This window comes from Nicotiana attenuata, chromosome 2 (assembly GCF_001879085.1).
Source record: "Nicotiana attenuata strain UT chromosome 2, NIATTr2, whole genome shotgun sequence".
Classification (NCBI taxonomy): domain Eukaryota; kingdom Viridiplantae; phylum Streptophyta; class Magnoliopsida; order Solanales; family Solanaceae; genus Nicotiana; species Nicotiana attenuata.
Window position 1 is genome coordinate 4628739 of NC_031990.1, and position 27466 is coordinate 4656204.

At 35.5% G+C, this 27466-nt stretch overlaps 2 protein-coding genes and 1 non-coding gene across 4 annotated transcripts; all 3 read right to left on the reverse strand.

Annotated features, from left to right (window-relative positions):
* LOC109215948 lies at positions 4587 to 9384 on the reverse strand. The gene is made up of 2 exons (XM_019380076.1): positions 8034 to 9384; positions 4587 to 4591 (listed from the first exon to the last, which is right to left on the reverse strand). The coding sequence occupies exons 1-2, from the start codon at positions 9382 to 9384 to the stop codon at positions 4587 to 4589; spliced, it is 1356 nt and encodes a 451-aa protein (XP_019235621.1).
* Positions 17635 to 17707, reverse strand: TRNAA-AGC. The gene has a single exon. It is a non-coding gene; the product is annotated as a tRNA-Ala (tRNA).
* On the reverse strand, positions 20685 to 24268 carry LOC109243411. 2 transcript variants are annotated; one of them, XM_019410342.1, is made up of 5 exons: positions 24069 to 24268; positions 23763 to 23810; positions 23530 to 23652; positions 22012 to 22255; positions 20685 to 21934 (listed from the first exon to the last, which is right to left on the reverse strand). In XM_019410342.1, exons 1-5 carry the CDS (start codon positions 24116 to 24118, stop codon positions 21119 to 21121), a joined length of 1281 nt encoding a protein of 426 aa, XP_019265887.1. In that variant the 5' UTR covers positions 24119 to 24268; the 3' UTR covers positions 20685 to 21118. The 2 variants fall into 2 exon arrangements, with proteins under 2 accessions (XP_019265887.1, XP_019265892.1); XM_019410347.1 differs by lacking the exon at positions 23763 to 23810 and having other exon boundaries at positions 23530 to 23686.

Consider the following 27466-nt stretch of genomic DNA (forward strand, 5'->3'; position numbering starts at 1 on the left):
TATATATATATATATTGAAAAAAAAGAAGGAAAAATATTAGAGATATTCTGAATGAGGAGTTTTTATTTGTTCATAATTGTGTCAAAGCATGAGAGGAATAAAGAGTTGATCCTAGGGCTTGAAATAAAGAACCCTACATTGCCTAACATTGTTCTTACTCAAGAATGTCCGTGTTGCATTTTAATTTCCACTGTCTTCATTTTTACCAAAACAAGTAGGCTATGATTCTTAATTCCCTTTGTTCTATTACTATTACTTTTCTTTCATTTTGAAGGTGTATAAGTAGGCCAAGATTCTTGCCTTTTGTAAAGAAATCATCTCTTTCTCTCCCTTTTTTCCTTGTAGTTTCTTTCCTTCAATTTTTCCTTTTTGGTGTTGCTTTTTCCCCTTGTATACGTTTCAAATACTTTTGTATAAATAATTATTTAGTCAATCTATTAATCATTTACATAAATAAAAATAAACAAATTATGTAGCCAATGCTCATTTTTCTTTTCGTGAATGTGAAGAAAAGAAAAGAGAAGGTGAATAGTTTATAGCATAAACTTAGTACTGTCATTTGTCTCATCCACTTTAATTTATAAATTACAATCATAATATTTCAAAGTAAACGTCGAACCTTTTTATTTATTTAAAATGTGTGGTCTTAAGTAGAATGAGATTCTTTTCTCTAACATTATTGGTGTCTCTTTCTGGGCAATAGGAATTTCTGGTTAAAAGAAGTCAAATTTTCAATATGCTCATTTTTTGAGTGCCCTCCGACCAGACAAAAGATGGACACCTATTGAGCCATAATGTGACAACATATATCCTAGATTGTCCATAACCTTGACATATTAATAAACCATCAAGAATGAGTTAATTGAGTAATATGGGAGATGGGGTAGTATAATAGCAAATAGTAAATAGGTAAACTAATCTAATATCACACCAGCAAAAGATTAGCTTTAACCGTAGGCAGAAAGCAGCAACATAACTATGGCTTTAACCGCATCCAAAAAAGCAGCAAAATGCCTTCAAATGCATCCCAAAACAGCAGCAAAATGTGGCTTCAACTTCAACTAAGAGAGCAAGTGAAATTAAGTAAATATATTGTACATCGATTAAAATTGCTAGAACGTTCCAAGAGAAAATTAAATAATGCTAAGAGGTGCAAGAACAAGTGTACGTACGAACTACACATGTGTTGATCTATTTTTTAGAACTATCATATTAGTTACATCTTAAAATTAGTTATATGATCAGATGAAAGAACAACAACAAAATTAAAAAGTTCAAATACCTTACAATTACTTTTTCAAAGGAGGAGTCCTTATTTCCAAGCCCCGCTTGTAGTAGGAAGCATTGTCTTTGTTAGTTGTCTCTTGAGCTTCTTTTCCCTCCAAGCCAAGGCGTTCAATTTTGCGTTTGCTCCCCTTGGCAACATCCATCATGCTTGGTGGGAACTCTTGGTGGATCTCATTTTCTTTGTTCATGTAAGATAAAATGGACAACTTTTGCATTGTATCATGACATTTTGCAAATAATTTTTTCATTTGAATTTTGAATATCTTTCCACTCAACTATTTCTGCACATCCGCAGGAGGTAAAATTTGGTTCTGGGAGGACGAAATTGGTTAGTTACGCATCAAAAGAGGGTCATTTTGCCATTTGTATGTTTTTGAAGCTAATAGTAATATGAAATATGTACCTTGACATGGTAGATGTCATAAATTTCTTTTGAGCTGAGGCATAACATTTTCTCGGCAGGTTTGTCAGAAATAATGGCTGTTGCAAAACCACTATTGTCTCTAACAGTGACTTCAAATTGACATCTGTTATAATGTAGAGCAAATATTTGGTTAGATGAATAAAAACCAAATAACTGTAAACTCTAAATAGTCATTAATCATATAGACGAATCTAGTAGCATTTATACCTTGGAATTAGATGAGTGGATCGTTGACAGTTTGTACAATAAATTATCCTCCGAGAGAAAGATCTCGTGAATAATTGCTTACAGTCAGAACAAACTAACACACAAAATCGTTGGTTCTCATTTGGCAGACAAAGTTCAGCTTCGACATACAATACCTGTCCATATATAATTCAAGAATGCCACATATTTTTTTGTGACTACAAAAATAATTAAATTTCGATAGAATAATATAATTTATGTTGTTCTTACTTGAGGTTGCGCTTGGATATTGGAAATAGCTATGATTTCATCCTCAAAGGGAACCACCATAACAGAGCCTGTGGAAGATGTACTCTTTATCTTGTATGCATTAAGCATTGGTTCAATTGTTTTGGCCCTACAAGGTAGATAAAATCTAAAAAGATTGTTTTTGTATATATTAATGCATTATATCAACAATATGCTTCTACATATGCATAATTGACAAAGAAATACAAGCATAATACCATGACTTCAACTCAACAGCTTGTGGGTAAGGAGGATTGAAATAGATTGTTGTACTAAATTTGTTCGACAGCCCACTGAATTTGTTCGATGATCCTACATGCATTCAAATATTAAGATTTGATTTCATTATTTGATATCTGAAAAGGAAAAAGGTAAAATCATGCAAGTACTAATACCTGATGATGATCTACCAATTTTTCTAGCAAGAATAACTGTGTATTCATTCAGTTGTTTCAAAAGTTTATTCCCATAAAGATCAATAAAATCTTCCCAGAATGTGAATTTCGTTGTTTTTTTCCTGTAAACAATGAATAGAAGATGTTCAAATACTATATTGAAGCCACATGAAGAAAATACAATATTTGCTACCAGGCTCTCCTGTGGGAACTTGTAAAATGATTCACAAACCCAAAACTTGAAGCATATAGAAGAAATATGAAATGAGCATGAGGTGACAACAATTCATAATATTGATGATTTATATCCTGATATAATTGGTCATTACTTTCAACCAACATACTCTTGTAGCAAGGAAGTCAAGTAAACGTAACAAAAAGTAATAGCTAAATGTGAACTTGGACGGTAAAATAAACCTCAAATAAAAGACATTCTTTATTTACAAGGTAATGTAAATTCAGAAGACACAAAAACTGAAAAAGTAAAATACTTGCCATATAGATAAATTCTCCCAAATATTTAAGTTGCAAAAACAAAAGAAGTCAAGTGCTTAGGGAAACAAAGAACAAAATATTTTACTTTACAATCACATAATTATGCATCCAAGTTACATTACATATACTTTAAGCTTAAGAGGTTAATATGAAATTGTGAACAATAACAAATATCTAGCTTAGACAAAAAAAAAGGATGTCCACATATTTCAATAAAAGGAAGCCCTGTTTCCCTAAGAAAAATTTTGGCACTATGAAAATATAAGATGGAAGTTACGCCTTTAATCTGGTTAAAGTAATGCACGAAGTCACAACCTAATGGCTAAGATGTTCTTTTTCACAAAATGCATTTTCAAGAATCCTAATAAAGCCACTATCTTGAGTTTTAGCCTGAAGCTTTCGTTTCTATGTGTGCTTGATTTAACAAGAACCATAGTACAAGAGTGCGTGTGCTTCACCCTCTTACCACTCAGCAATACTACAATATGGAAATATAATCTCAAACTAAAATGCTGCAAAAACAACATCATAGTTGAATCACATGCAATCTTTTTTTGCCACAAAAAGAGAAAGCCAGCAGCTACAGCCGAAAAAGGAGAGGTGGTTGAACAGGAGGAGGAGGAGGTGAAAAAAGATAAGGAACAACAAAAGAAACGGAGGAAAGGAATAGGAAGAGGTATATCCTTACTGCTTATCCATAATGATAAATTCTTGAATTCTTCTTCCATTTGCAGCATATGTTGAAAGGCCGCCATTAATCACAATAGCAAGGACATCTTACGTTAAACCAAAAAAAAAACAAATAAGTTAATATATTATGAAAATCATTGTGTCATAATACTAAAAAGATTTTTGAGAAGGTATAATAAATGGATTGTATATGCACAAATATCGATAATTAAATCTTTAAATACCAAATTCAGATTCTTTAGGTTGATACTCGAAAGTGTCAAATGCTGTGATAGTTAGGCGCGTTGGCGGAGGTAATGGATCCTCAGGAGGAGTGACATTTTCAATTGGCTCAACAATGGTGCTTCTATCAATTGTCCAAGTGAATTTATTAAGTGAATTTCCATATAAATAAGATGAGTCCTTCACCTGTGCAACCGACACCAAGTAAGTGTGGAAAGGATCAAATAGATCTTCAAAATGCATTATATCAGCGTTGAACATGATGGCCTGAACTTGATTTTCCTGTAAAAAAATAAGATATAATTAGATTTCAATCATATTCAAATAAATTGGGAAAAATTACACCAGCAAAATATATCAAATTTTAATATGAGCAATCTCTAGTATATGAGCAAAAAATGGATTAATTCAATTATTGTTGGCAAATTTGTGATTTTAAAAAAAATACCTCTTCATCCTGTAGAGTCATGAGTTGATATTTTTTGGTTTTCTCTTTGTTGTCTTTGGACGACCTTTATCAATTACTTGGATCTTACAGGTCCATTCTTCTGTATTGGGAGTGATCATGTTGATAGTTAACCTTTGACCCATAGTGGAATTAACCTGTAATTATAATATATTGATACTAGTATAACAGTATACATTAACAATAAAAATAGACATAGTTTAATATAAATGAAAGAATATAGAAAAAAATCAAGTTATAATTAGATTTACCATAAGAAATTATAGCATATGGTCAGGAAAAAGCTTTTTTAGTAATTTCATCATAGACTATATTATATGTAGAGTGATCATCATCATCGTCAGCTGTAGGTGGTCTAATTAATATTTTCACACAATTAGAACTTTTGGCTCTTGATAAAGCAACATACAATTGACCATGAGAAAAGACAGGTTCGCGCAAATAGATACCCACAAAATCTAATGTTTGACCTTGAGCTTTGTTTATTGTCATGGCGAAACATAATCGAACTGGAAATTGTGTTTTTTTAAAAGGGAGAGGTAATTTCTCATCTTCTGATGTCATGAGTGGTATTCGCGGAATAAATACATGTCTATTTTTAAAATCGCCGCTAGATATTGTTGCACTAATGATATGAGTTTTAAAATCATTACATATTAATCGTGTTCCATTGCATAAACCTTCATTGGGATTCAGATTTCTTAATAACATAATCGGGCAATTTTTTTTCAAAGATAATTTATAAGGAGGCAAACCAGCAGGATTTAAAGTGTGCGAAAAATCTTCATACTCACTCTGATCTTTTGGATCAATTGTCTCATCAGTAGCAATGTAAACTTTTTCGGTGGTTGAAAATTAAGCAAGAAGCATGTCATTTATTTCATCAACAAAATCATTTTTGGTTGTTAGAATAGTGTCACGACCCCAATCCCGGTCGTGATGGCGCCCAACACAAATGCTAGGCAAGCCCGACCAATTAAATACTCTTAACCCAAATACGCAATCCGTTAACAAATAATACTATTAAAATATCAAAATGTCAAGGTTCCAATCCGAATCTAAATAAAATAGTACGGAAAATAATAACGAATATCCAAACGTTTCCCCAATAGATCTGGAGTCACGAGTCTAGAGCCTCTAAATGTAACAGAGTAATATATTCATAGTAATAAAGAAGTCTAGGATAGGGAAAGACAAATAAAATAAAGGGGAGGAGTCGGGTCCTGCGGACGTCATGCAGCTACCTCAACAACTCCTGAAAATAAACTTCACGAAAACAGCAAACAGCTCCACTAAGTCTCCGGAGCACCTGAATCTGCACACATGGTGCAGGGAGTAAAGTGAGTACTTCCAACTCAGTGAGTAATAAACATATATAATGGCTGAAAGTAAGAAATCCCGAAATATTATAATATAAAGCTATAATCAACGATTCAGCACGTTAAACGATAAAACAACAGCAAACAATGACAATTAAGGCCAACAGATATAAAATGCATGAATGCAATGCAATGCACATGACCGCTGCGGCGCGCAGCCCGATCCATTTGTGTACCCGCGCTCACTGTGGGGGTTCAGACTCCGGAGGGGCTCCTACAGCCCAAGCGCAATATCATCGTAACGTTCGCTGCGGCGTGCAACCCGATCCACACTCAGTCCAGATATATGTATGCATGCAAGCCACTCGGGCACAGTCGAATTGTCCATTTTTAATTTCAGTTATTAGGAGTTATAGGGCTAAGTGTGTAAACCTTTATTTATTTACTAAACATTTCAAAGCAGTGTCTAACTCGGGACTGATATCATGAAATATGCTAAGTATCATGGAAGCAGTGATAAGGATCCCTGAAGGATGCAAATGATAGGCACAAAGCCCCAAACATATTCATAACAATCCAAGTAGGGTGATTACCAAACAATTTCTAGTCAAGAACACAGTACGAACATCAATTGGAACGGACTAGGTCAAAATCCCCAGTCACAATCGACCCCGCACTCGTCATAGAGTATGTGTCTCGCCTCAATATAGCATCATAATGTGATATACCGGGGTTTCAAACCCTCAGGTCATCATCTACATCTATTACTCACCTCAAGCCGGCCACAAGTCTAACTCGCTATGCCTTTGCCTTTCGAATCAACCTCTTCGCACGCCGAATCTGATTAAAACCACAACGAATACATTACAATAGGCTAAAGAAACATAACCCAATCGAAAAGACTCGAAAAACACCAAAATTCACGAAGTTGGCAAAACCCGAGCCCCGGGCCTACTCCTCGAAAAATTACGAAATTTACATCACTGGATTTCTCGTCTCGCCACGAGTCCATACATATAAAATTCATCAAAATCGGAGTCTATTTGACCCCTCAAATCATCAATTTAAGCTCTCTTAAGTTTCAAGCCCTAACCTCCATTTTTGGCATTTAATCCCTTAAATTTCAGTGTTAAATCCATGATTTTTTCACTATATAAACATAATCCGAGTCCAATAGTTCATACCTGATGAAGTCCCTTCGAATTCTCTTCAAAATCGCCCAAGAAACCGCCTAAGCCGAAGTCCAAAATATTTTTCTTCTCTTTAAAAATCGTGAAAACACTGTTCACTTAAACCCAGACCGTTTTCCGCTTCTGCGGTTATCATGTCGCACCTGCGGTCACCTCATATGCGACCAACTGATCGCTTCTGCGATCTCACTTAAATTTCTCCGGACCGCTTATGCGGTCTAGAACCGCTTCTGCGGTCACCGCATTTGCGGATCCACGTCCGCTTCTACGGAAATTTCCAAGCCCTCAAGGACCGCTTCTGCGATGGCTCACCCGCTTCCGCGGTCCATTTCCGCAGAAGCGGAAATACCAGATGACAGCAGCAACAGACCTGCAACACACTTCAAAACCTCTCGTTCAACCACCCGAATTCACCCCGAGGCCCCCGGGACCTCAACCAGAAACACCAACACATCCTAATACCTTATTCAAACTTGTTCCAATCTTTAAAACACATTAAACAACGCTAAAACCATCAAATCATATCGAATTCAAGCCTAAGTTTCTTAAAAACTTCCGAATTACGCATTCAATCAAAAACCCGACCAAAACACCTCCGAATGACCTGAAATTTTGCACACATATCCAAAATTACCTAACGGAGCTACTGCAACTCTCGGAATTCCATTCCGACCCTCGAATCAAAATCTCACCTATCTACTGGAATTCGCCCAAAATGCCAACTTTGCCAATTCAAGCCTAATTCTACACCGAACCTCCAAAATCACTTCCGATCGCACTCCTAAGTCAAAAATCACCTCCCGAAGCTAACCAAAACACCGGAATTCACATCCGAGCTTTCTAACCAATAAGTCAACGTTTGGTTGACTTTTCCAAACCAAACCTTCCTTAAAGAGACTAAGTGTCTCATTTCCTATCCAAATCAATTCAATTTAACTCTAACTCACCCGTTGCCGATAATAATACATGAAAGAGCAATAAATGGGGGGAAACGGGGCTGTAATACATGAGACGACGGGTTGGGTCGTCACAAATAGCACGGGAAGTAATAAAAGAAGCATTTGAATGACATTTGTATAAATCAGGATAAGTAACTCGGAAGAGCATATTCAATGGTTCTTTTTCAGAAGTAAAAGGAATAATGAGAGAATGAGGAATTTCAATTTTTTCATAGGCATTTTGTCTTTCTTTTCCATCACCAATTCTCATTAAATATTCACAAAAAGCAGGATCTGTTTTCGCACGCATATTCTCTGATAGTTGTAATTTTTCAAGTTGATTCCAAATTTCAGAGCACAATAAACTTTCACGAATAAAATCTTCCTTTTTTTCACTACGAACTACGGGAAGAGTTTGTCTAAAATCACCACTGAAGACAACTACCTTTCCACCAAATATTATATTAGTTTCCATTAGATCTCTTAAAAGCAAATCGAATGCTTCTATCGTTTCCTTTTTTGCCATTGAAATTTCATCCCATACAATTAGTTTTGCATCTCGTATTAAAGATGCTAATGAACTTTGCTTACTAATATTGCAGCTGAAATTCTCATTAACATCAATAGGAATTTTAAAGCGGGAATGAGCAGTTCGACCTCCAGGAAGAAGTGAAGCTGCAACACCGGAACTTGCAATTGCTAAAGCTATAAATCCTTTGTGCCTCACAGTAGCTAATAAAGCACGATATAAAAAGCTTTTACCAGTTCCACCGGGGCCATCAATAAAGAATGCCCCTGGTCTATTTGAAAATATTCTGTCAAGAATCATATCGTAAGCTCTTCTTTGATCAATGTTTAATTTGTTTTCTAACATTAAATCTTCTTCGCTAACAATGATATTTCTTTCGAAATGAACATCTTTAGCTTCTTTTGCTGCTGCAGATGCCTTTATTATTTCTGAAATTAGTTCAAATTCATTAATATCACGGCCCATTGAATGAAGAATATTGTTAATATGGTTTAACACTTTGTAACGGATTTCTCTTGTATCTATATTCGAATTTTTTTTGGAATCTTCAGACATTGGGTTTTCAAATTTTTCCCATAGTTCTCTTGGATTAGTTGGATTACAATATATTAATATCATAGCAAATAATTGTCTTAAACTGAACGGCATTTGATAACTTACAGCTTCAGACATACATTCTACCAAATTATTATCACACACTAATAATCCTTTTTTTTCTGCAGCTTCTCTAAAAGTTTTACATTCTACTCCATTTACAGTTCGCAAATCTTCATATGATTTTGGTCCTCTCACATTCATTAGAAGCAATCTAAGATAGTATCTTTTCCCTTCAGTTGGATGACATGTCACCACACGACCAATAGCACTTCCTCGTTGACGACGTGTCCATGTTTTATCTGTTGTTGACCATACAAAGTATTCTGAAAATTCTCGATATAATAAATTTAAGTCCATAGCATCTTTGTTTTCTCGATTCATTAAAAAAAAACTCAGTTAACATTGTTTTTTAACCATAGGATTGTTTACAATTTTACTAATATTGTCCACATTCTTGAAGGAAACAAGTTGTCACGACCCCAAACCGGCCCGGTCGTGATGGCGCCTCTCATGAAGACAAGGCCAGCCGACACAACACCCATATTAACCCTTTTAACCATTTATAGTCATTTTTAACGCCTTTAATTAAACAAATATTTCATAATATAAGTCTAAAGGAACAGTGCGGAAATAACATACAAGCCCGACATCGGGGTGTCACTAGCCATGAGCATCTACCAAGGTCTGAATACAACAAAAACAGCCAAAAATGTACTAAGTACAATAATGGAAATGAGAGGAAGGAAGCAGTGCTGCGAACGTTGTGCAACCACCTTGCTAACTCTGATGACTCCGCGTCTGAGCAATCAACACCCGCTATCGGGTTCTGAAATACCTGAATCTGCACACGAGGTGCAGGGAGTAATGTGAGTACTCCAACCCAGTAAGTAATAAGAGTAAATAAAGACTGAGCAGTATGAAAACGATGAATCCACATTTATTGTAAACTCAATAAGCACTACAGGCTTCCACATCATAATACGAGTCAATCGTCTCATTTAAAATCCGGCTTTTGGGTAAAAATCATTTGAAAAATGCTATCCAACCGTTTCAGTAGGGGTTTAATACCATTTATAATAAAAGGGATGAAAACCATAACCGACCCCTCGGCATAACAGAAAATTCACAATCCTTTTCGTAACTTAAAAACTTCAGTTTAAATGAAAGATTATTTAAAACATCTGTTCAACATTTTCAATAGAGGCTCGGTCTAAAGATGAGTGAAAACAGTAATTAAATCACCATGTTCAATGGAAACTCACTTTAAAGAGGAGTGAAAACAGTAAGTTCATAAACTAGCCCCTCAGGCAAAACAGCACTCATGTACATGCATATATACATATAGCCCCTCGGGCAAGCCTCTCAATCACTCCTGACTCAACTCTTACCAATCAGCGCTCACACTCAACACTCACACTCAATAGGTACCATATAGTAACCGCTACGGCGTGCAGCCCGATTCATATATCGCTGCGGCGTGCAGCCCGATCCATGTATATAGTCGACTACGCTCACTAGGGGTGTGCAGACTCCGGAGGGGCTCCTACAGCCCAAGCGCTATATCGCTGCGGCGTGCAGCCTGATCCAACACATCGTTGCGGCGTGCAGCCCGATCCATATATATATATTGTTGTGGCGTGCAGCCCGATCCATAAATATAAAACCCTCACATCCAGGCCCTCGGCCTCTATCAGTCATTGACCCCACTATCAGACCCTCGGTCTATCTCAGTCATTAACCTCACAATCAGACCCTCGGTCTATCAGTAAATCAGGGAACTCAGCCCAAAAAGTTTTCATATTTTTAAGAAGTAAGGCGATAAAACCAGGTTTAATCAAACAAACAGGTAAAACATGACTGAGGTTATGCTTTCAAACAAATAGAGTGAGGAAAAATAGTAAAAATGCCCCTAAGGGTCTCAACAGGTCGGCACAAGGCCCCAAACATGGCATACATCCCAAATTATAATATCAATATCTAAAATATGCAATATCATAAGATTTCAAATCAAATACGCGACTTAACAGTCGTATGGGACGGACCAAGTCACAGTCCCCAACGGTGCACAACTCCACGCTCGTCATCTAGCGTGTGCGTCACCTCAAAGTAACACAACGATGTATAATTCGGGGTTTCAAACCCTCAAGACAGTATTTACAATCATTACTTACCTCGATCCAGTCCAAACTCTAGCCCACGATGCCTTTGCCCGCACGAATCGGCCTTCGGATGCTCCAAATCTAGCCACAATCAGTACATAATCATTAAAATATGCTAAGGGAACGAAGCCCACTCGAAATTATCCAATTCACATAAAAAATCCCGAAATTGCTCAAGCCCGGCCCCCGGGCCCACGTCTCGGAACCTAACAAAAGTCACATTAATAGGATCCTCGTCCTCACACGAGTCTATACATACCAAGAACATCAAAATCGGACCTCAAATGGCCCCTCAAATCCCAAATTCTAGTTCTCCAATTACAAGCCCTAGTTCTTCAATACTAGGCTTAAATTCCATGATAAATTAGGTATAATTCACATAAGAATCGAGTATAAGGTCCATAAATCTTACCTCCAAGTGTTCTTCCTTGATTCCCTCTTCAATCCTCTCCAAAAAGCTTCAAAATCGAGTCAAAAATGGTGAACTTAGGCCAAAACTTGCAAAAATGGCCTTTTAAACATTCTGCCCAGCGATCAGAAGTCCTTCTACGCTAACGCGGCCGCATCATCGCGAACGCGATGCCTTAGCCTCACCAACCATCGCGAACGCGTTCAAGCATCTCGCGAACGCGATGCTTCCCATCCCGGCCCTTCGCGAATGCGGAACCCCCCTCTAATGCCTCCCTTCCTGACCCTTCGCGAACGCGAGGGTCCACTCGCGAACGCGAAGAACAAAAATGTCTGCAACAGCTTAAATCAAAATATGCAACTTCCTTAAACTTGCAATGGTCCGATTGACCACCCGAAATTCACCCGAGGCCCTCGGGACCTCAACCAAACATGCCAACATATCCCATAACCTCATTCAATCTTGTTCCAACCTTCGGAACGCTCAAAACAACATCAAAACACCAAAATCACATCGGATTCAAGCCTAAGAATTTCAAGAACTTCCAAATTACGCTTTTGATCAAAAACCCAACCAAGTCACGTCCGAATGACCTGAAATTTTGCAAACACATCACAAATGACACAACGGAGGTGCTGCAACTTCCGGAATTTTATTCCGACCCCCATATCAAAATCTCACCTATCAACCAAAAAAAGCCAAAATCTCAATTTCGCCAATTCAAGCCTAAACCTTCCACGGACCTCCAAAATGCATTTCGATCACGCTCCTAAGTCCCAAATCACCTAACGGAGCTAACCAAATTATAAAAATTCTGATCCGAGATCATATACCACAACTCAAATCTTGGTCAAACTTTTCAAATTTCAAGCTTCAAACTGAGAATTGTTCTTCCAAATTCGTTCCGATTACCCTGAAAATCAAAACCAACGATTTACATAAGTCATAATCCTTCACACGGGGCAAGTCATGCCCGAGAACTGACGAGCAAGGTGTAAAAGCTCAAAACGACCGGTCGGGTCGTTACACAAGTTGTTGTCCATCAAGATGTAGTTGAAGATGATATACATTCGGAAACATTTCACTAATAGGGAAAGCAAATATACACCGCCTCAGGTGGTGACACCCACCTAGCAGATTGGTATTCCTTTATTTCATCTATCTCTATGTTTGTATCATTAGCATGTATATGAAATGCAATTTTATCATGTCCTTTGCAAATATACTTATAAATATACTTAACAACTTTAATATCAGAGCAAATCTCTACATTTATATGACAGTTGAACTTACAAAGTAAATATGGATTATAAGGAACAACCCATGAATTATCAAGAAGGTATCCTCTTATTTACACTTACTTTCCTGTGTTTCGTCTTTGATAAATTGGATACGAATTTTTTCCTTTAGTTGTTTATTCTGCAAACTCCTTTGGATACTTAAATTTACAATGACCTTTTTTTTCATGCAAGAATTTGTTGGATTTAATTCTCCGCATGGACCGTGCATCATATGATCTATAACAAGTGAATATAGTGTAGGATTTTCTTTTTTATCCGGTAATTCAGCACATACAAATCGATCATATGCTTCAGGAGTTAGTAATTTATATTTTTCATCAAGTATTATAAGAAAATGAGCATGTGGAAGTCCCCGCTTTTGAAATTCCACTGTGTACATAAATGTTGCGACTTTACCAAATATTTGTGTTTTGAGAATATCCTTTTTCAATTCTTCTAGTTTTGCTCGAAATACTCGACTAATTAAATCGGGTCTATTTTGTGTTTCATCTATCGTCAGAAGGTTTTCTTTTATTTCAGGCCAAGAAGGATTACACGTCATAGTCAAAAATATATCTGATTTTTCAAACCGTTGCACTAATGCAATAGCATCCATATACCTTCGACGCATATTTCTTGGGCCTCCTGTAAAGCTAAGTGGGAGTATTTTTGTTTTTCAACCTGTGAAGCTTCTCTTTTCCCACATCGTAGAATATCTAAGAGCCCACCTAATACATCAACTCTGAATAAATCCTGATTAAAAGTAGCAAAGTCTAATCTTTGGCTTTCAATTTTTATCCATTCATCCACAACATATTGTTGGAATAATCTTCCAGCATGTAAAAGTATATTTTCATCATCTCTTATTTGAAGTTTGTATCAATAATATTCACGACAAGAAACATTGTCTCTTTTTCGTTTTCCTTTTTGCATAACCTCAGCTTCCATATCGAGTAATCCATCAATTGAACACATATTCATTATACTCGGTAATTGTTCATGTTCACAATATATTCGCATTGTTGATTTGCCGGTAGAGTGCTTAATTTTCTTAATACCACAATGCCATCCATTTTGACCGTAAGAAAACAATAATGGATATTGTAATGGATTATAACAACTATAATAATAATTAACCAGCTGACTTCTATCACTTTTCGTATATATACGGATATGTGGTGCAGGAATAGAGTTATTTATATCTTGTTCGACCCATATACCTTTAACTTCTAATACAGTTGGTAAATTATATACTCGTTGATCTAAACCAGCATCACTCTTAAGCGCAATGTAAAAATTAGATAATTGTGGAATATTTATTAAGGATTTCAAAAACATTGAGTATGGATTAATTTTTAGTATATTCATCAAACTTTTTACAATATCTTCATTCAGTTTGTTTGAACATGCCATTCAATTTCTCACTTCATTTTCACTATCAAAGAAGTATAACTGAAGGTTTTTTCCTTTTTGATCAGCTGGTATCAGGTCATTTATGAAATGATACATTTGCCCTTGAACACGGAATGTATAGATACCATTATTTCCTTTTGCTAGCTCTTTATCATAAGTTACACCAAGGGATGTGAACGCAAATATGTTATTGTATGTTCTAATGTAAGTTCGAAAATGTTTTGATTCCTCACTATAATCCAAATAAAGGTTTCTTAACTCTGTTGGCATTTCATGTGAAATTAGTTGAATAGAACCGTTACCACAACAGAATGCAGGCGGTTCATATTCAAATTTTTTTGCTCCACAAAATTGGCATTTCGGTACTTCTTTTAATTTAACATAAGTATTTTCTGCTTGCATACTACTCGAACAACCAGTTTCTGTGAAAACATTCCCTGCATATGAAAACTCTAGTATTGAGTAGATTATTAACCCAAAAAAAAGGTAATCACTACTGTTTTAAGTAGATGTAGTTTAAACAAACCTTAATTTTTAGTCATACCTGTTCATTTCCTTGAAAACGGCAATGGGTCTTTTATAATAAGAGAACTTTGGTTAGTAGAAACATTGGCAGCATTAGAGGTTGATGCGTTAGCTGCATCAATACTAATTGAAGATTCAGTAGACCGTCGTCTTTTTAATTCAGCTCTGTTTGCACGCCGTCATGCCAAAAGGGTCTCTTTTTTATCAGGTGGCATCAATCTATATAATTCGCGTCTCCTAGCCCTTTTGTCAGCATGTGATGTTCCAAAGATCTGGTCATTTTCATGATTTCTATTTGCCATTAAGGCAGTTTATCTATTGCCAAGATATTTTTCTTATTACTAAGGCTTAAAAAAGAAAAACACTAAAATTTTAGCTACATATAATGATATGCTTATGAGTAATGTAAGTTTAATCATACTGACATATATCACAAACAAAAGCAACTCAGATAATGATATAAATTTCATATCTGATTCTGAATAGAATAGATTACCTTTTAGTTAAAAAGAGTTAAAGTATGATGAGATGACCTAAAATGAATAAAATGTGTAAATTCTTTACCCATCAAAAACAATAATAAAAATAAATAAATGACAAACGATTAAGATAGACAGAGGGAATGCTATTTCCAAAATCAAAAACTTTTGATACTCTGGTCAACACCTCCTCCTTAATACGAAGAAGGTAAGAGAAAAATATTAAAAAAATAAATCTAGTAGAAGAGCAGTACTTACCACAAAGTGATTTGCTACTAATACGTGCGAACACGCAACTATCGCAACAGAGAATGAGTCCTATAAGGAAAATAAAACAAATAAAGAAAAGTATCAATAATAGGCAACTACAAATAGAAAAAGATAGATAATATTTAAAATTACAAGAGTAAATATATTATTTATATCTTAATATCGTCATTGTTTGAATCAATTCCTATATAATAGAGATGAAATTTGAATCTGCATGCATAACTTAGGTAGATGAGTATCAATTCGGACAACTTAAAATGCTAGTAGAAGAATCAATAGAAGATCTTTAAAGGGGACAAATTTAACTATTACCAAGCCACTTATCAAGGCATGGAGAATGAAATCTATGGTAACATTTAGGCATAACTTTAACATTTTCTTGTCTTCATAGGATCCCAAACATATTGAGCATTCACTGTCCATGTAATTCAAGATTAGTTCATGTAATGCTACAAACATTACATTTACTTAAAATTATTAGCCGTTTTGCTGATTATTGGTCAAAGAAAAGCTAAAATGAGAAGTTTACATTAAATTATTTTTAAATTTAGAAAGGGATCATTTCTTTTTTAACATACCAAATAGGATATAGGATCACGTTAATTGGAAGAAAGGAAATATCTTTTCTTTTTCAATGAACGATAACCATTTGTATATGATTGAGTATGAAATTTAAAAAAAATTACCGTAGCAAAAGTACCATGGAAAATGAAAAATTTAAAGGTAAAACTTTTAACAAAAAAGAATGCATCATTTTTTAGAGACGGTCTAAATAAACAATATCACATTAAATAAAATGGATGGAGCAATACCTAGAAACTCCTTTTTTTCCCCTCTTGTTCAGTCATTCCTATATAATATTTTTTTCTTGTTTCTTTAACCCATGTTTCTATTCTCTACATACATTTAATGTACAGTATTTAGTATTGTTTATTTAGAGCTATACATTTAATCTTTCTCTTTATACTTTTAATGAAAGGAAGATTGTGTACCGGCACCTTTCCTGGTATCAAAATCTATCTGATATATTTTCTTATAGGCTAAAGAATCTAAAGGCTAAAAAGGGGGAAAAAATATAGGAAAATACAGAAAAAATAAAACATCTCTTTCTTCTGCAACTTTCCGACGTTAACCAAATCAAAAAGCATTCCGTCCATCCATAATCACCTAACTTAATTTTTTTCTCCTCCTTTTTTTTTGTACTTTCTATTTTATGAAAATAGGTAGAAAGCACCAAGACTTGATGAATGACTTACTACTCAATTGCTTTTATTAGCCATAGTAATTATCTTATCCTCTTTAGGTTAAAAAAGGTTCTACCCTAAAATTCCAAGTGAAAAGTAGGACAACAGAGAGCCTAAATTATGATACCCTTTAACAAGTAGCAACTATCGATATTTACATTGAGTAGATGAAAAATCGGATCTGAAATTGGAACTACCAAAGTAGATGAAAAAAATTGATAAATTAGTTCTTGGGGAAAAAAAGTAGGAGACATTCAGATCTGAAATTAGAAAATTCAAAGTAGATGAAAAAAACTGATAAAGTAATTCTTGATAGAAGTTTGAATGAACAATAATGGAACCTACAAAAAATTTCAGCATGAAATTCGAAATTTTGAAAAGAGATGGAAAGGAGATGAGGAAAAAATTTACCAAGCTAGATGAATCAAAGTAAAGGAAATGAAAGTGACTTACAGATGAGTAAAGGATATGAAAGTGACTGAGCAGAGTAGATGAAAATGACTGGAAAAGTATAGGGTGTTAGATTTTTTGATGGATGCAAGATTTTGACGGAAAAGTGTAAAATAGTGTAGATAAAATAATATTAAAACAATAAGATGAGAGGGTATAATGACAAATATATTCTTGGTCGACCAACTTCTCATTTCTATAGAATAGAAATGTGAAATTTAACCGCTCAATAATTTTATTTAACTGCTTGCATATGTGTAATTTAATAGAGGGTTTTACATTATTTCGATTACAAGGAATTCAAATGATTCTCACTTCTCGGACGAGTTTACTTTTAATCAAATGCTTTTGAGAATTACTAACAAAAATACCAAAAAATGGAGATGCGGGGTATCGATCCCTGTACCTCTCGCATGCTAAGCGAGCGCTCTACCATCTGAGCTACATCCCCATCTGATATTTAGCTTGTTCTAAATACCTAATATACATAAAAACTTCCTTTCTTGGTTTATACTTCATTACCTTGCAAAATCATTTTAAAGTTAATTCCAATTCAATTTGCAGCCTCATATATGCAATTTTCAACTACTGTGCCACTTCAAATATATGTTTTAAAGGAATAAAAGAAAGCGTTTCTTTTTCCATAAAGAAGATTCCCTAACTTATGACTCGAAATTAGATATCAATTTCAACAATACAACTATGGCTCAATCTCAAACAAGTTAATTGTTACACAGTTACAACATTGTTTCACTAAGAACATTGGGAGCTTTATATTGGATATATAAGAAACTCTTTTATTTTGGCATTTCTCTTTTTAAGCTTTCCATTATTTTAAGGGGCCATTGGACATAGTGGGAAGATATAGACAGAATCAATTCATATCAATCACTTCTCGTCTAACAATTCTTCTTTCATCTGTTCTGATTCCCTAACCACCCATAAGAATTTATCTTTACATCGTTTCAATCCCCAACACAGTTCTTCTATTTGGTCAACTTCTAGCTTTGCCATACTACCAAATGACAGATTCATTTGGTTGTTCATTCAGCCATTTCTTACAAGTATCTGTCTCTAGCTTGTACATTGTCAGACCATACTCTTTGTCATCTTGGATTTGCTTATCACATCGATGGTATAGAAAAAACTTCATGTAACTAACTATTTTTCTCATATAGTTTGCTGTCCTTCTAATGTTATATTTAGTTTAATGTCCTCGTGAGCACCTAATTTTTTTACCATACTTGGGATTTTTCAACACTTTTTAGTATGTAAATAATTTTAAGCTTAATCTACGTATTTTAACCTTTATTTCATTTTTAGTAGGTTTTATTTAAGAAAATTAAAAATCACAAAAAAATAAATTATATGTTCTTAATTTTAAAATATTTAGCTAGTATTTTTATTTTTACACTCTTAAAAGAAAAGAAAAGATATTAATTAAAGCAAGAGCCAATGAGTCATTTCCATGTGGCAAGAAACTCACATGCTCCCCCTCAAAACAAACATGCCCATTTTTTTTTCCAAGTTTAAATTCCATAATCTATGACTTCCACATGAAATCCCAAACAAGTGTAGGAAATATAATCAATTTTAAACATCGTAGTTTGCTTTAGGCACGAATTAAATCATCATAGTTATGGGTACGGTTCCCGTAGCATAGTTGTGATACATAATCCCCAATTCGGGTGCGCATTTCATGTGACCTGACCATAACTTCAAACAATAATAAAAGTAAACATGTTGTAGATCGCGGGTACAGTTCACGTGACGCGATTCGCAATGTGTATAAAAACAAACAAGTGCGGGACATCGCGACTTGTTCAAACAAATTCCATAAACGCTAAAAGGCGATTAAATTAATTGAAAGCGGATAGAAGTTAAAAATGCACAAGAGGTTCTAAATATATAATTAATCAGATAATTAGGACAATTATTAATAGTTGAGAGACCGTGCTAAAACCACGAAACCCGGGAATGCCTAACACCTTCTCTAGGGTTAACAGAATTCCTTACCCGGTCTTCTGGTTTTCGCAGACTTTAAAACATAGTCAAATTTCCTCGATTTGGGATTATAAAATGAACCGGTGACTTGGGATACCACAAATATTCCAAGTGGCGACTCTGAATAAATAAATAATCCCATTTTGATTAAAGTCACTTTAATTGGAAAAACTCCTTATCCCCTCGGGAAAAAGGAAGTGTGACAGCTCTGGCGACTCTGCTGGGGAAAAGAACCCAGAACTTCTGGTTCAGGGTTCAGAATTCGAGCTTAGAATTACTGTTATATTTGGATTTCGTTTATTATCTGATTTTTACGTGTTTAAGCCTAATGTGCTAAATACCGCTTTGATATTGATTAAACTGTATATAAACTGTTACGAAAGTGAGCTTCCTCGCCGCATTTGAAGCTCCTACTTCTGGATCTTGTGGAGTCTCTTCCTCTCTTGGCGGAATCGCCGTTTGCATTACTGAAGGAGCACTCCCCATCCCTAGCATCCAATGCATCAATTGAATTGGCTCTAGTGTTTGGGGAACGCCAGATTCTGGTGTTATTTGCCTAGATGTACCTTCGTTAGCTTTAGGTGAGGCCGGCGCCGGAGCAACTTGCCGCTTCTTCCTCGCCATTTCGACTGGTGGCGCACGTTAGTAACCCTAACGTAACATGCGCCCGTATCGGGTAAACTAATTCGTCCTTGTGGTGCGTTGTTACATGACAAAATCTCATGATATTCCATGTTTGTTGGCTGCCGCTTGAAAAAAGGGGCCAAACAATACTCAGTATAGTTTAGTTAAAATGGTCAACTTGTCATAAGTACGTGAAACTCTATATAAGTTCCAAAAGTTGATCCGAAATATATTTTGTAAGAAAGTTGAGTAAAATGGCCACTCGTTTTAAAGTCCATTTCAATATTATATGTTACTCCTGTGATCGTATACTTTAATTTGCAAAATATCATGTTCAGGATTACTTGGCCATAAAAAAGGGGAGAAAAAATGCACTGCCGCAAATGTTATTCAATTTCAGATTCTGTTGCAAATCGCTCGTGTTGGAGCTTTTTCCTTTTTTTCAAATATTAATATTCCTGGTTTTCTTTCATTCATTTTTTTTTTCTTGTAAGTACTGTTATGCTACGTTTAAATCTGATTTTAAAAAACTGAAAATTAGGATTTTCGGAAGAATTTTGACCCTTTTCAAAATGTAAAGGGGTTAAGAATTCTATTTTTAAGTTGGATTCGCTTTAAAAAATTTAGAATATAGTTCTGCTCAATTGTCAATGTTTGAAATGCTTGGTTTTGTTTACTTATTTACAAGAAACACATCACAAGACTAAGATGCATTTGCCAACATGTGGACCTTCTAGTCCTCCTTCAGAGTTAGAGAGTACTTACTTCATAATGTGCCGGTAGGCAGAGTTACCTAGTACTGATAGGAGGTAGCAAGTATCAGTAAATTAGTCGAGGTTCGTACAAGTTGGTCCGGACATCACCACAACTGTTTCAAAAAGAAAGAAAAAAATACCGTAGAAATGACACCAGTTAGCCACTCTAAAGGTTTGCTCTTTAGAGTGCATTCTGAATTTCACTTTTGCAGTTCAATTTTTCGGGACAAAAATGTCATGAATTGTCCTGAAGTTAAAATTTCAGAATAAAATAAGTACTGATTAATCTCTAAACAGCATCCCTGAGAATGGCTATCTGCGCACTTGCCTCAAAAATACCTTATAATTACCGCAAGCCTGCAACTTTTCAGGTGGTAGTCTTCTGTTAGCAACAACAGTTGATATATATATATAACAGCTGTGCTGTAATTCCAAATCTTGTCCTAAATATGGTTTTGCTCCAGCCACATTTGATGGGCTCACCGTCTAAGGTACCAACTTCCTTGAGCATCTTCTGCAATAAATTTGCAAAGGGAACTAGAAAAATCTCTAGGCCAAATAACAATGTCACTTCCTGATATATCCATCTTTGATAAATAATCAGCTGCTCTGTTTGTTTCGCGCCACGAATGAGTAACTTGGTACTTCTGAAACTTCTTCAAGATTTTCCAAATGTGTATTAGACAGCTACTAGCCTTCTGACTATATGGCTGCTCTTTGTTAATGGCTTTCACTGCACTCATTGAGTCGGATTCTACCCATATCATTTTGATCCCTATACTCGCAGCAAGTGTAAGGCCTCTCCAAATAGCTAGTAACTCAACCAAGAAGATATCGTCACACGGAACCTTAGAGATGCAAGCACATAAAGGAACACCTTCATCATCGCGAAGCAAACAACCAAGACCAGAATTTTTTCGGTCTATAGATCCATCTGTATTTAGCTTTATCCATCCAAACTCAGGCTTTTTCCAAGTGCAGCACTTAACTGGTCGTCTCATTGGCAAATTAAAACCTCTTAGTTCCACAAACTTTTCAGATTTTAGCCGGTTCAAACTCTTAAGTAAATCTGTTAAATAATTTCCCTCTAACTTTGAAGCAAATTTGGCTTTTTTACTTGCCATCATTCCGTGTTTCCTTTCTTCTTCTTCTTCCTTCAATTTGTGCTTCCTACCTTGGATGTGTTGCTTAAGACATTTCTCGCTAGAAGTGCTCACAAGACATAACGCGCAGCTCCAGTCCATTTGAACTTTCTTAGGATAAATTGGCCAATCACTCGTAGGAGAAGATTCAACCTGAAACAGAATTACAAACAACAGCATAACCAAAAGGTTCATAAGAGAAGGAGTTTGCAGGGGAAAACTATGATTACCTCATAACTGACCAAACTTTGCAGGTTGTCCTTTTCCTTCTGTTCAACACGTATCGGTGCTGCATCAATATAATCACTGATCTTCATGGGCATGCAATCGTTATTTTCCGTGACCTTTTCCGCGCGTGGATTTGGGGAAACACATGGCTTTACAAAGTGCATATACACATGAGAAGCAACACTAAACTGAGGCATCACGAGCAAGAGGGATGCTAATCCTTTTGCATAAAGCCAAAATGAAAACCTGAAGAAAGCAACAAAGATAAACGCTTGGTGAGAGTCATGAACTGAGCACGACAAGAACAGCCGAGAGATCAACTACGACTTGCTATAAGGTTCTGAATTTATAATTGCTAACATAAATCCATACATTTTCTCATCAAAAGAAGATGTCATCTCTAAGTGAAAAAGTTAGCAGTCAAGAGAACCAAACGCTTGAAGCTCTAGCTAAAACAATCTTTCTCTTTCATTTTCATGTAAAACAATCATACATTTTTTACTTTCTAATGGAGTTCAAATTAGTGCCTCAAGTAGGGATTTTGTTAGAGGCCCCACCCAACAGGTAATGGATAGATTAACCAATGCAATGATGTTGCATTTGAGCTCTTTACATTATCATGTAAAACATGAGATATGTCTTATATTCGTGTAGTGGTCAACACATTATCTGAGATCAGGGGCGTATACACTTTGTCCTATGCAGTGTCCTCTTCTTCGAAATCTTTTACTAGATATGTATAAGAAAAATAAAAATATTGGGGATAAGTATAAAAAACGACACAGCTTAGCATTATAGTAATTAATTTATTTGTACAGTTTTTCAAATCGTGACACCACTTATGAAAAACTTGCGTACGCCACTGTCTGAGATGGAGTGACTACTCAGCTGTTATTGCAGATGCTGAGTGTTCTCTCTCACCCATCCAAACAAATGGTAGTTCTAAATGAGCCTTCACCGCAGCCTTGCCTGCATTTTAGAAGTTCTTATGCCTATATAGTATCGAACTGTACTGAGCAATTTAGTTTCAGCCATCAGTCACAGCTGATACTGTCACACTTAACTTGCTACAACAAAGTAGAACTAGATTCTTACCCACTAAGTAAGCATGAGATTTCTTTTGCAAATAATGTCTCACTAGATTAACAAAGAAAGCAGTTCCATCTGTTATAGCAATCACATAACATAAATTACATTCAAAATACCAAGCAATCGAGATTTTCCTATAATTTAACCACCAATGTTAATCGTCCAAAGGTGGACAGCTTGCATATAAGAAGTCTAAAAACATTTCTGTATAAACGGCAGCCAGGTGCACTAAGCTCCAGCTATGCGAGGGATCCGGGAAAGGGCCGGACCACAAGGATCTATTGTACACAACCTTACCCTACATTTCAGCAAGAGGTTGTTTCCACGGCTCGAACCGGTGACCTCTTGGTCACATGGCAGCAACTTTACCAATTACGCCAAGACTCCCATCAAAAACATTTATGTATACAAAAGCAAAAATGAAAGATTACCCAGTCAAAGGCTTTGCAAAAGTCAACTCCAATACAGTGGTTAATCCAAATAGAACCCAATATTGAAGACACTTTTGGTAGCTGGATGCTTTATCACTCTCTATCGCCCGAATTGATGCATATCTGCTTTGCCAAGAATAGCACAACATATAATAGCCTGAGTATCCCAGTTCACATATCCACCAAAAATTCAAAGAAACATTAGAAAATTAAATAATTCTTTATTAACTTACAGAGGACACAGCAATGTCACTGATGGTCTACAAACTATCCAAAAAGAACTGTTGCAAAAAAAAAAAAAAAATTAAAGACAAGAGCAGCTGATCTAAACAAAACTCAAAGGCTTAACAAATAACAAATTCCTGAAAAATAGGACAAAAAATTGGCAACCCCACAAGAGAACAATGTGCCACAATTACTAACTAACTCCAAAATATTAAACAAAGCAATCAAGATTGTGTCTTTTGGTCAAGAAAAAGATTAAAAAGTAGGAAAACTTAGTTACTGGAAGAGAAATGGAAGCTATAGGAAATACTTACCAAGACAGCAAAATTTTGGCTGAAATCAGAAGAAAGTTGATCAGACCCATTGTTTACTGCTGTTTCCAAATTCTTGCCTCCTTGTTATGCAAAATTTTAACTTTTATTTAATTATTTTTTATTATTCATGCATGTCTTAGAATTTGATTGGTCTTGGAAAAGCAAAGGGAAAATTAGTTTGCAGTGAGAATGGAAAACGAATAGACTTTCTGCCTTTCAGGCTAAGAGTCAATGGCTGGTCAATTATCCAATAAGGAAAAAGGGGTGGGGTGTGTTTTTTTTTTTTTTTTTTGGGGGGGGGGGGGGGGTTGTTTGGTAAGAAACTTAGTAGGCGTTTGGACATAAGAATTGTAAAATTCCAAAAAATGGTGAAAAAAAATTTCAAGTGAAAATGGTATTTGAAATTTAGAGTTGTGTTTGGACATAAATTTCAGTTTGGGTTGTTTTTGAAGTTTTGTGAGTGATTTGAGTGAAAATTTTGAAAAACAGTTCTTTGGAGTTTTTTAAATTTTTAAAAATTTTCAAAATGCATCTTCAAGTGAAAATTGAAAATTTTATGAACAAACGCTTATTTCGGAAAAAAGTGAAATTTGAAAAAAAAAAACAATTATGTCCGAACGGGCTCTTAGAACCGTTTGGACATAAGAAATTTTTCCTTTTTTTCCAAAACAAATTCACTTTTTGCGAAATCAGCATTTGTTCATAAAATTTTCAATTTTTCATTTGAAGATGCATATTGGAAATTTTCGAAAATTTGAAAAACTCCAAAAATCCGTTTTCAAAATTTTCACTCAGATTACTCACAAAACTTCAAAACAACCCAAAATTAAAGTTATGTCCAAACACAACTCAAAATTTCAATACCATTTTCACTTAAAAAAAGTTTTCATCCTTTTTTGAAATTTTACAATTCTTACCAAGCCTTTCTCTTCTTTTTTTTCCCTTGTGGTTTTTCACCCGTGTCAGGTAGCATTAGGAGCTCGACAAATAAAGATTTATGATAATAGGCTAAGTCTCGATGATTTGGCGATTGTTTATGCTCCCGCTTGATTATGTTTCAATGTCATAATATGGTTAATTGATGAAAAATGGGCTCTAATTGTGAATTTTACACATTGCAGGAAGGTGAGCCTATATGATGCCTTAAAGTTGTGATTGGAGTTGCATTGGAGCAAGAAAGACCCCTCGGAGCTGAGTGCGCGCAAAGACGAGACAACGAATTGAAGAAAAAAATGGCCTGAACTAGCGCGAAGCCTAGCGCGAGGTCTAGCGCGTTCGCGCTAGTCCAGAAGCGGGAGGTAGAATGTCAGGAAATTAGCGCGAACATTAGCGCGTTCGCGCTAGTCCCAGTTCCGGAAAAGGTTTGTTTAGGGGCAAAATCGAAAATCTGGAGGAATTTTCACTTAACCTATATAAAGTCAAGCTCGCCCAAGGAGTAAGATATCAAGGTTTTCATAGTCTAGTGCAAGAAATAGAGAGGCAAGAGGCAAGGAGGAGATTTGATCATCAAGTTCTTCTTTTCTTCCCTTTGTTTTTGTTATTTGTGATGAAATTGAACCTTATTGTGATGAATACTAGTATGAGTGGCTAAAACCCATTGTTCTAGGGTCATGGGTGAAACATGAATGTTGTTGTTTGAAGTTTAATTCGACAAAGTTGGTTTATCATATTGGGTTGTTTATTTAATTCTGGTTTTAATTATTTTGCTGAGTAGCTAACAGTGAAAACCCAACTATCTACGAATCTTTAGTTGAACTCGAAAGTGAGAACTTTAGATTGCATATAGAACTAAATAGAGCAAGTTCTTGAACCTGGGCATCGGGGAGCGGATTAGCAATTGGGATAGACATATACCCAATTGCCTTGCTTGGTTGAAATACAGGAATTGTAAATGCATTCTTGTTAATCTTGATTCCATAGACATATAGGCATTGAGTTAACTTGAATAGGCGAGTAAGAACTCGACAGATTCTTATGAGTAATATCAACCATGTCAATCAACAATCCAAATAAATCAATTAGTCGTTTTAAGCCAAGAACACAACACGATTGTCAGTTAGCCCGTGACCCTGGAATATCCTCTCCTACTGATTGTTATTCGAAATTGCTGGTTGTTTGGTTAATTGTTCTAGTTAAATTATTGCTTGATAGTTTAGGTAGTAAATTAGTTACATCTCCATTTTGTGAAAAACCTCTTGGATAGATAAGTTAATTGAGTTTGAATCAGTCAACAGTTAATCACAAGTCTTCGTGGGAACGATACTCTACTCGCTACTTTATTACTTGACGATCACGTGCACTTGCGTGAGTGTTTTGATCGCAATAATTTACACTATGTAAGTGATGTTTGGCTATAATTTTATATTTTTAGTGCATTATTTACTTTACATTTTGGGACTTTAATGCTAAAATATACTATATTTGTGCTTAATTGAATTTATTTTATGCATAGGTACGTTAAAGACAAAATTAGAAGCAAAATAAAAATTTTATGTGTATTTTATACCGTACAAGAATGGAGTTATGATAAATTAACTATTGAATAAACAATGAGTAAAGTGTAACATTACAAAAGAAGACAAAAGTCAATTGAAAAAGAAGACAAAATCGTGAAATTGGGAAGTAGGCAAAGCAACTCAAAAGTGAAGCAGAAAGAAGTTAGGCGAAGCGAGCCATTTTGCTCGCGTTAGAGCAGGCGAGGCGAGGCGAGGTATTTTGCTGGCGTTTGAGCTCGCTAGGCGCGGTCTGTAGCGAGGTTATTTACATTGAAAATGGTAAATAAAATAAAATTTAATTTTGTGGTTCTAAAAATACGTGATTTATTTTTATGCTAGTTGTTAAGCGTTAGATGCTAAGTGTGAGTTAGAAAAGTAAAGTAAGAGTGAGAGGCAGTGTTGTTATTCCAACCGAACGGCTACGAATCGGGTTCTCGGACTGGCCTAAGCTGGGCCTCGAGGTTGAGCTAATGAGCTCGACTGGGGATGATCAATGAAGGACTAACAGTTCCAAGGGCCTCAATGATGGCTCTTTATGATCAATGACGAATACTAAACGAGGAAACAATCAATGAAACACAATAAACGTAAGCAATAAATCAAAGGAAAGACAATGGAGAATGTTTAAGTTAGAGAGCAGAGAATGTTCTTCTTCTTGTATTGAATATCATGTGTGCAAGAAATAACAAGGGTCCCCTTTATATAGGAGGGGGAATCCCAACATGGTACATGTGCATTTATTGCAAAGATATACGGCTGGTACAACCATTATTACAAAGATATGCGGCTGGTACAACTATTTAATGTCACGGTACGGACTTGTACTATTCTTGTAGACCCGGTCAGCTCTAACCACGTGCTTTGTGATTTTTTTCTTGTCCATCATAGCCACCGATTTGCACT

What these genes read in the sequence shown, in the direction of transcription:
- LOC109215948 (XM_019380076.1), bottom strand. Translation starts at nt 9,384, where the DNA reads ATGGACTTAAATTTATTATATCGAGAATTTTCAGAATACTTTGTATGG.
- LOC109243411 (XM_019410342.1), bottom strand. Translation starts at nt 24,118, where the DNA reads ATGGGTCTGATCAACTTTCTTCTGATTTCAGCCAAAATTTTGCTGTCT. An exon ending in GTGACATTGCTGTGTCCTCT is followed by an intron (nt 23,653 to 23,762) that starts GTAAGTTAATAA and finishes TTGGCAAAGCAG; the next exon opens with ATATGCATCAATTCGGGCGA. An exon ending in TTTGCAAAGCCTTTGACTGG is followed by an intron (nt 22,256 to 23,529) that starts GTAATCTTTCAT and finishes TGCTTTCTTCAG; the next exon opens with GTTTTCATTTTGGCTTTATG.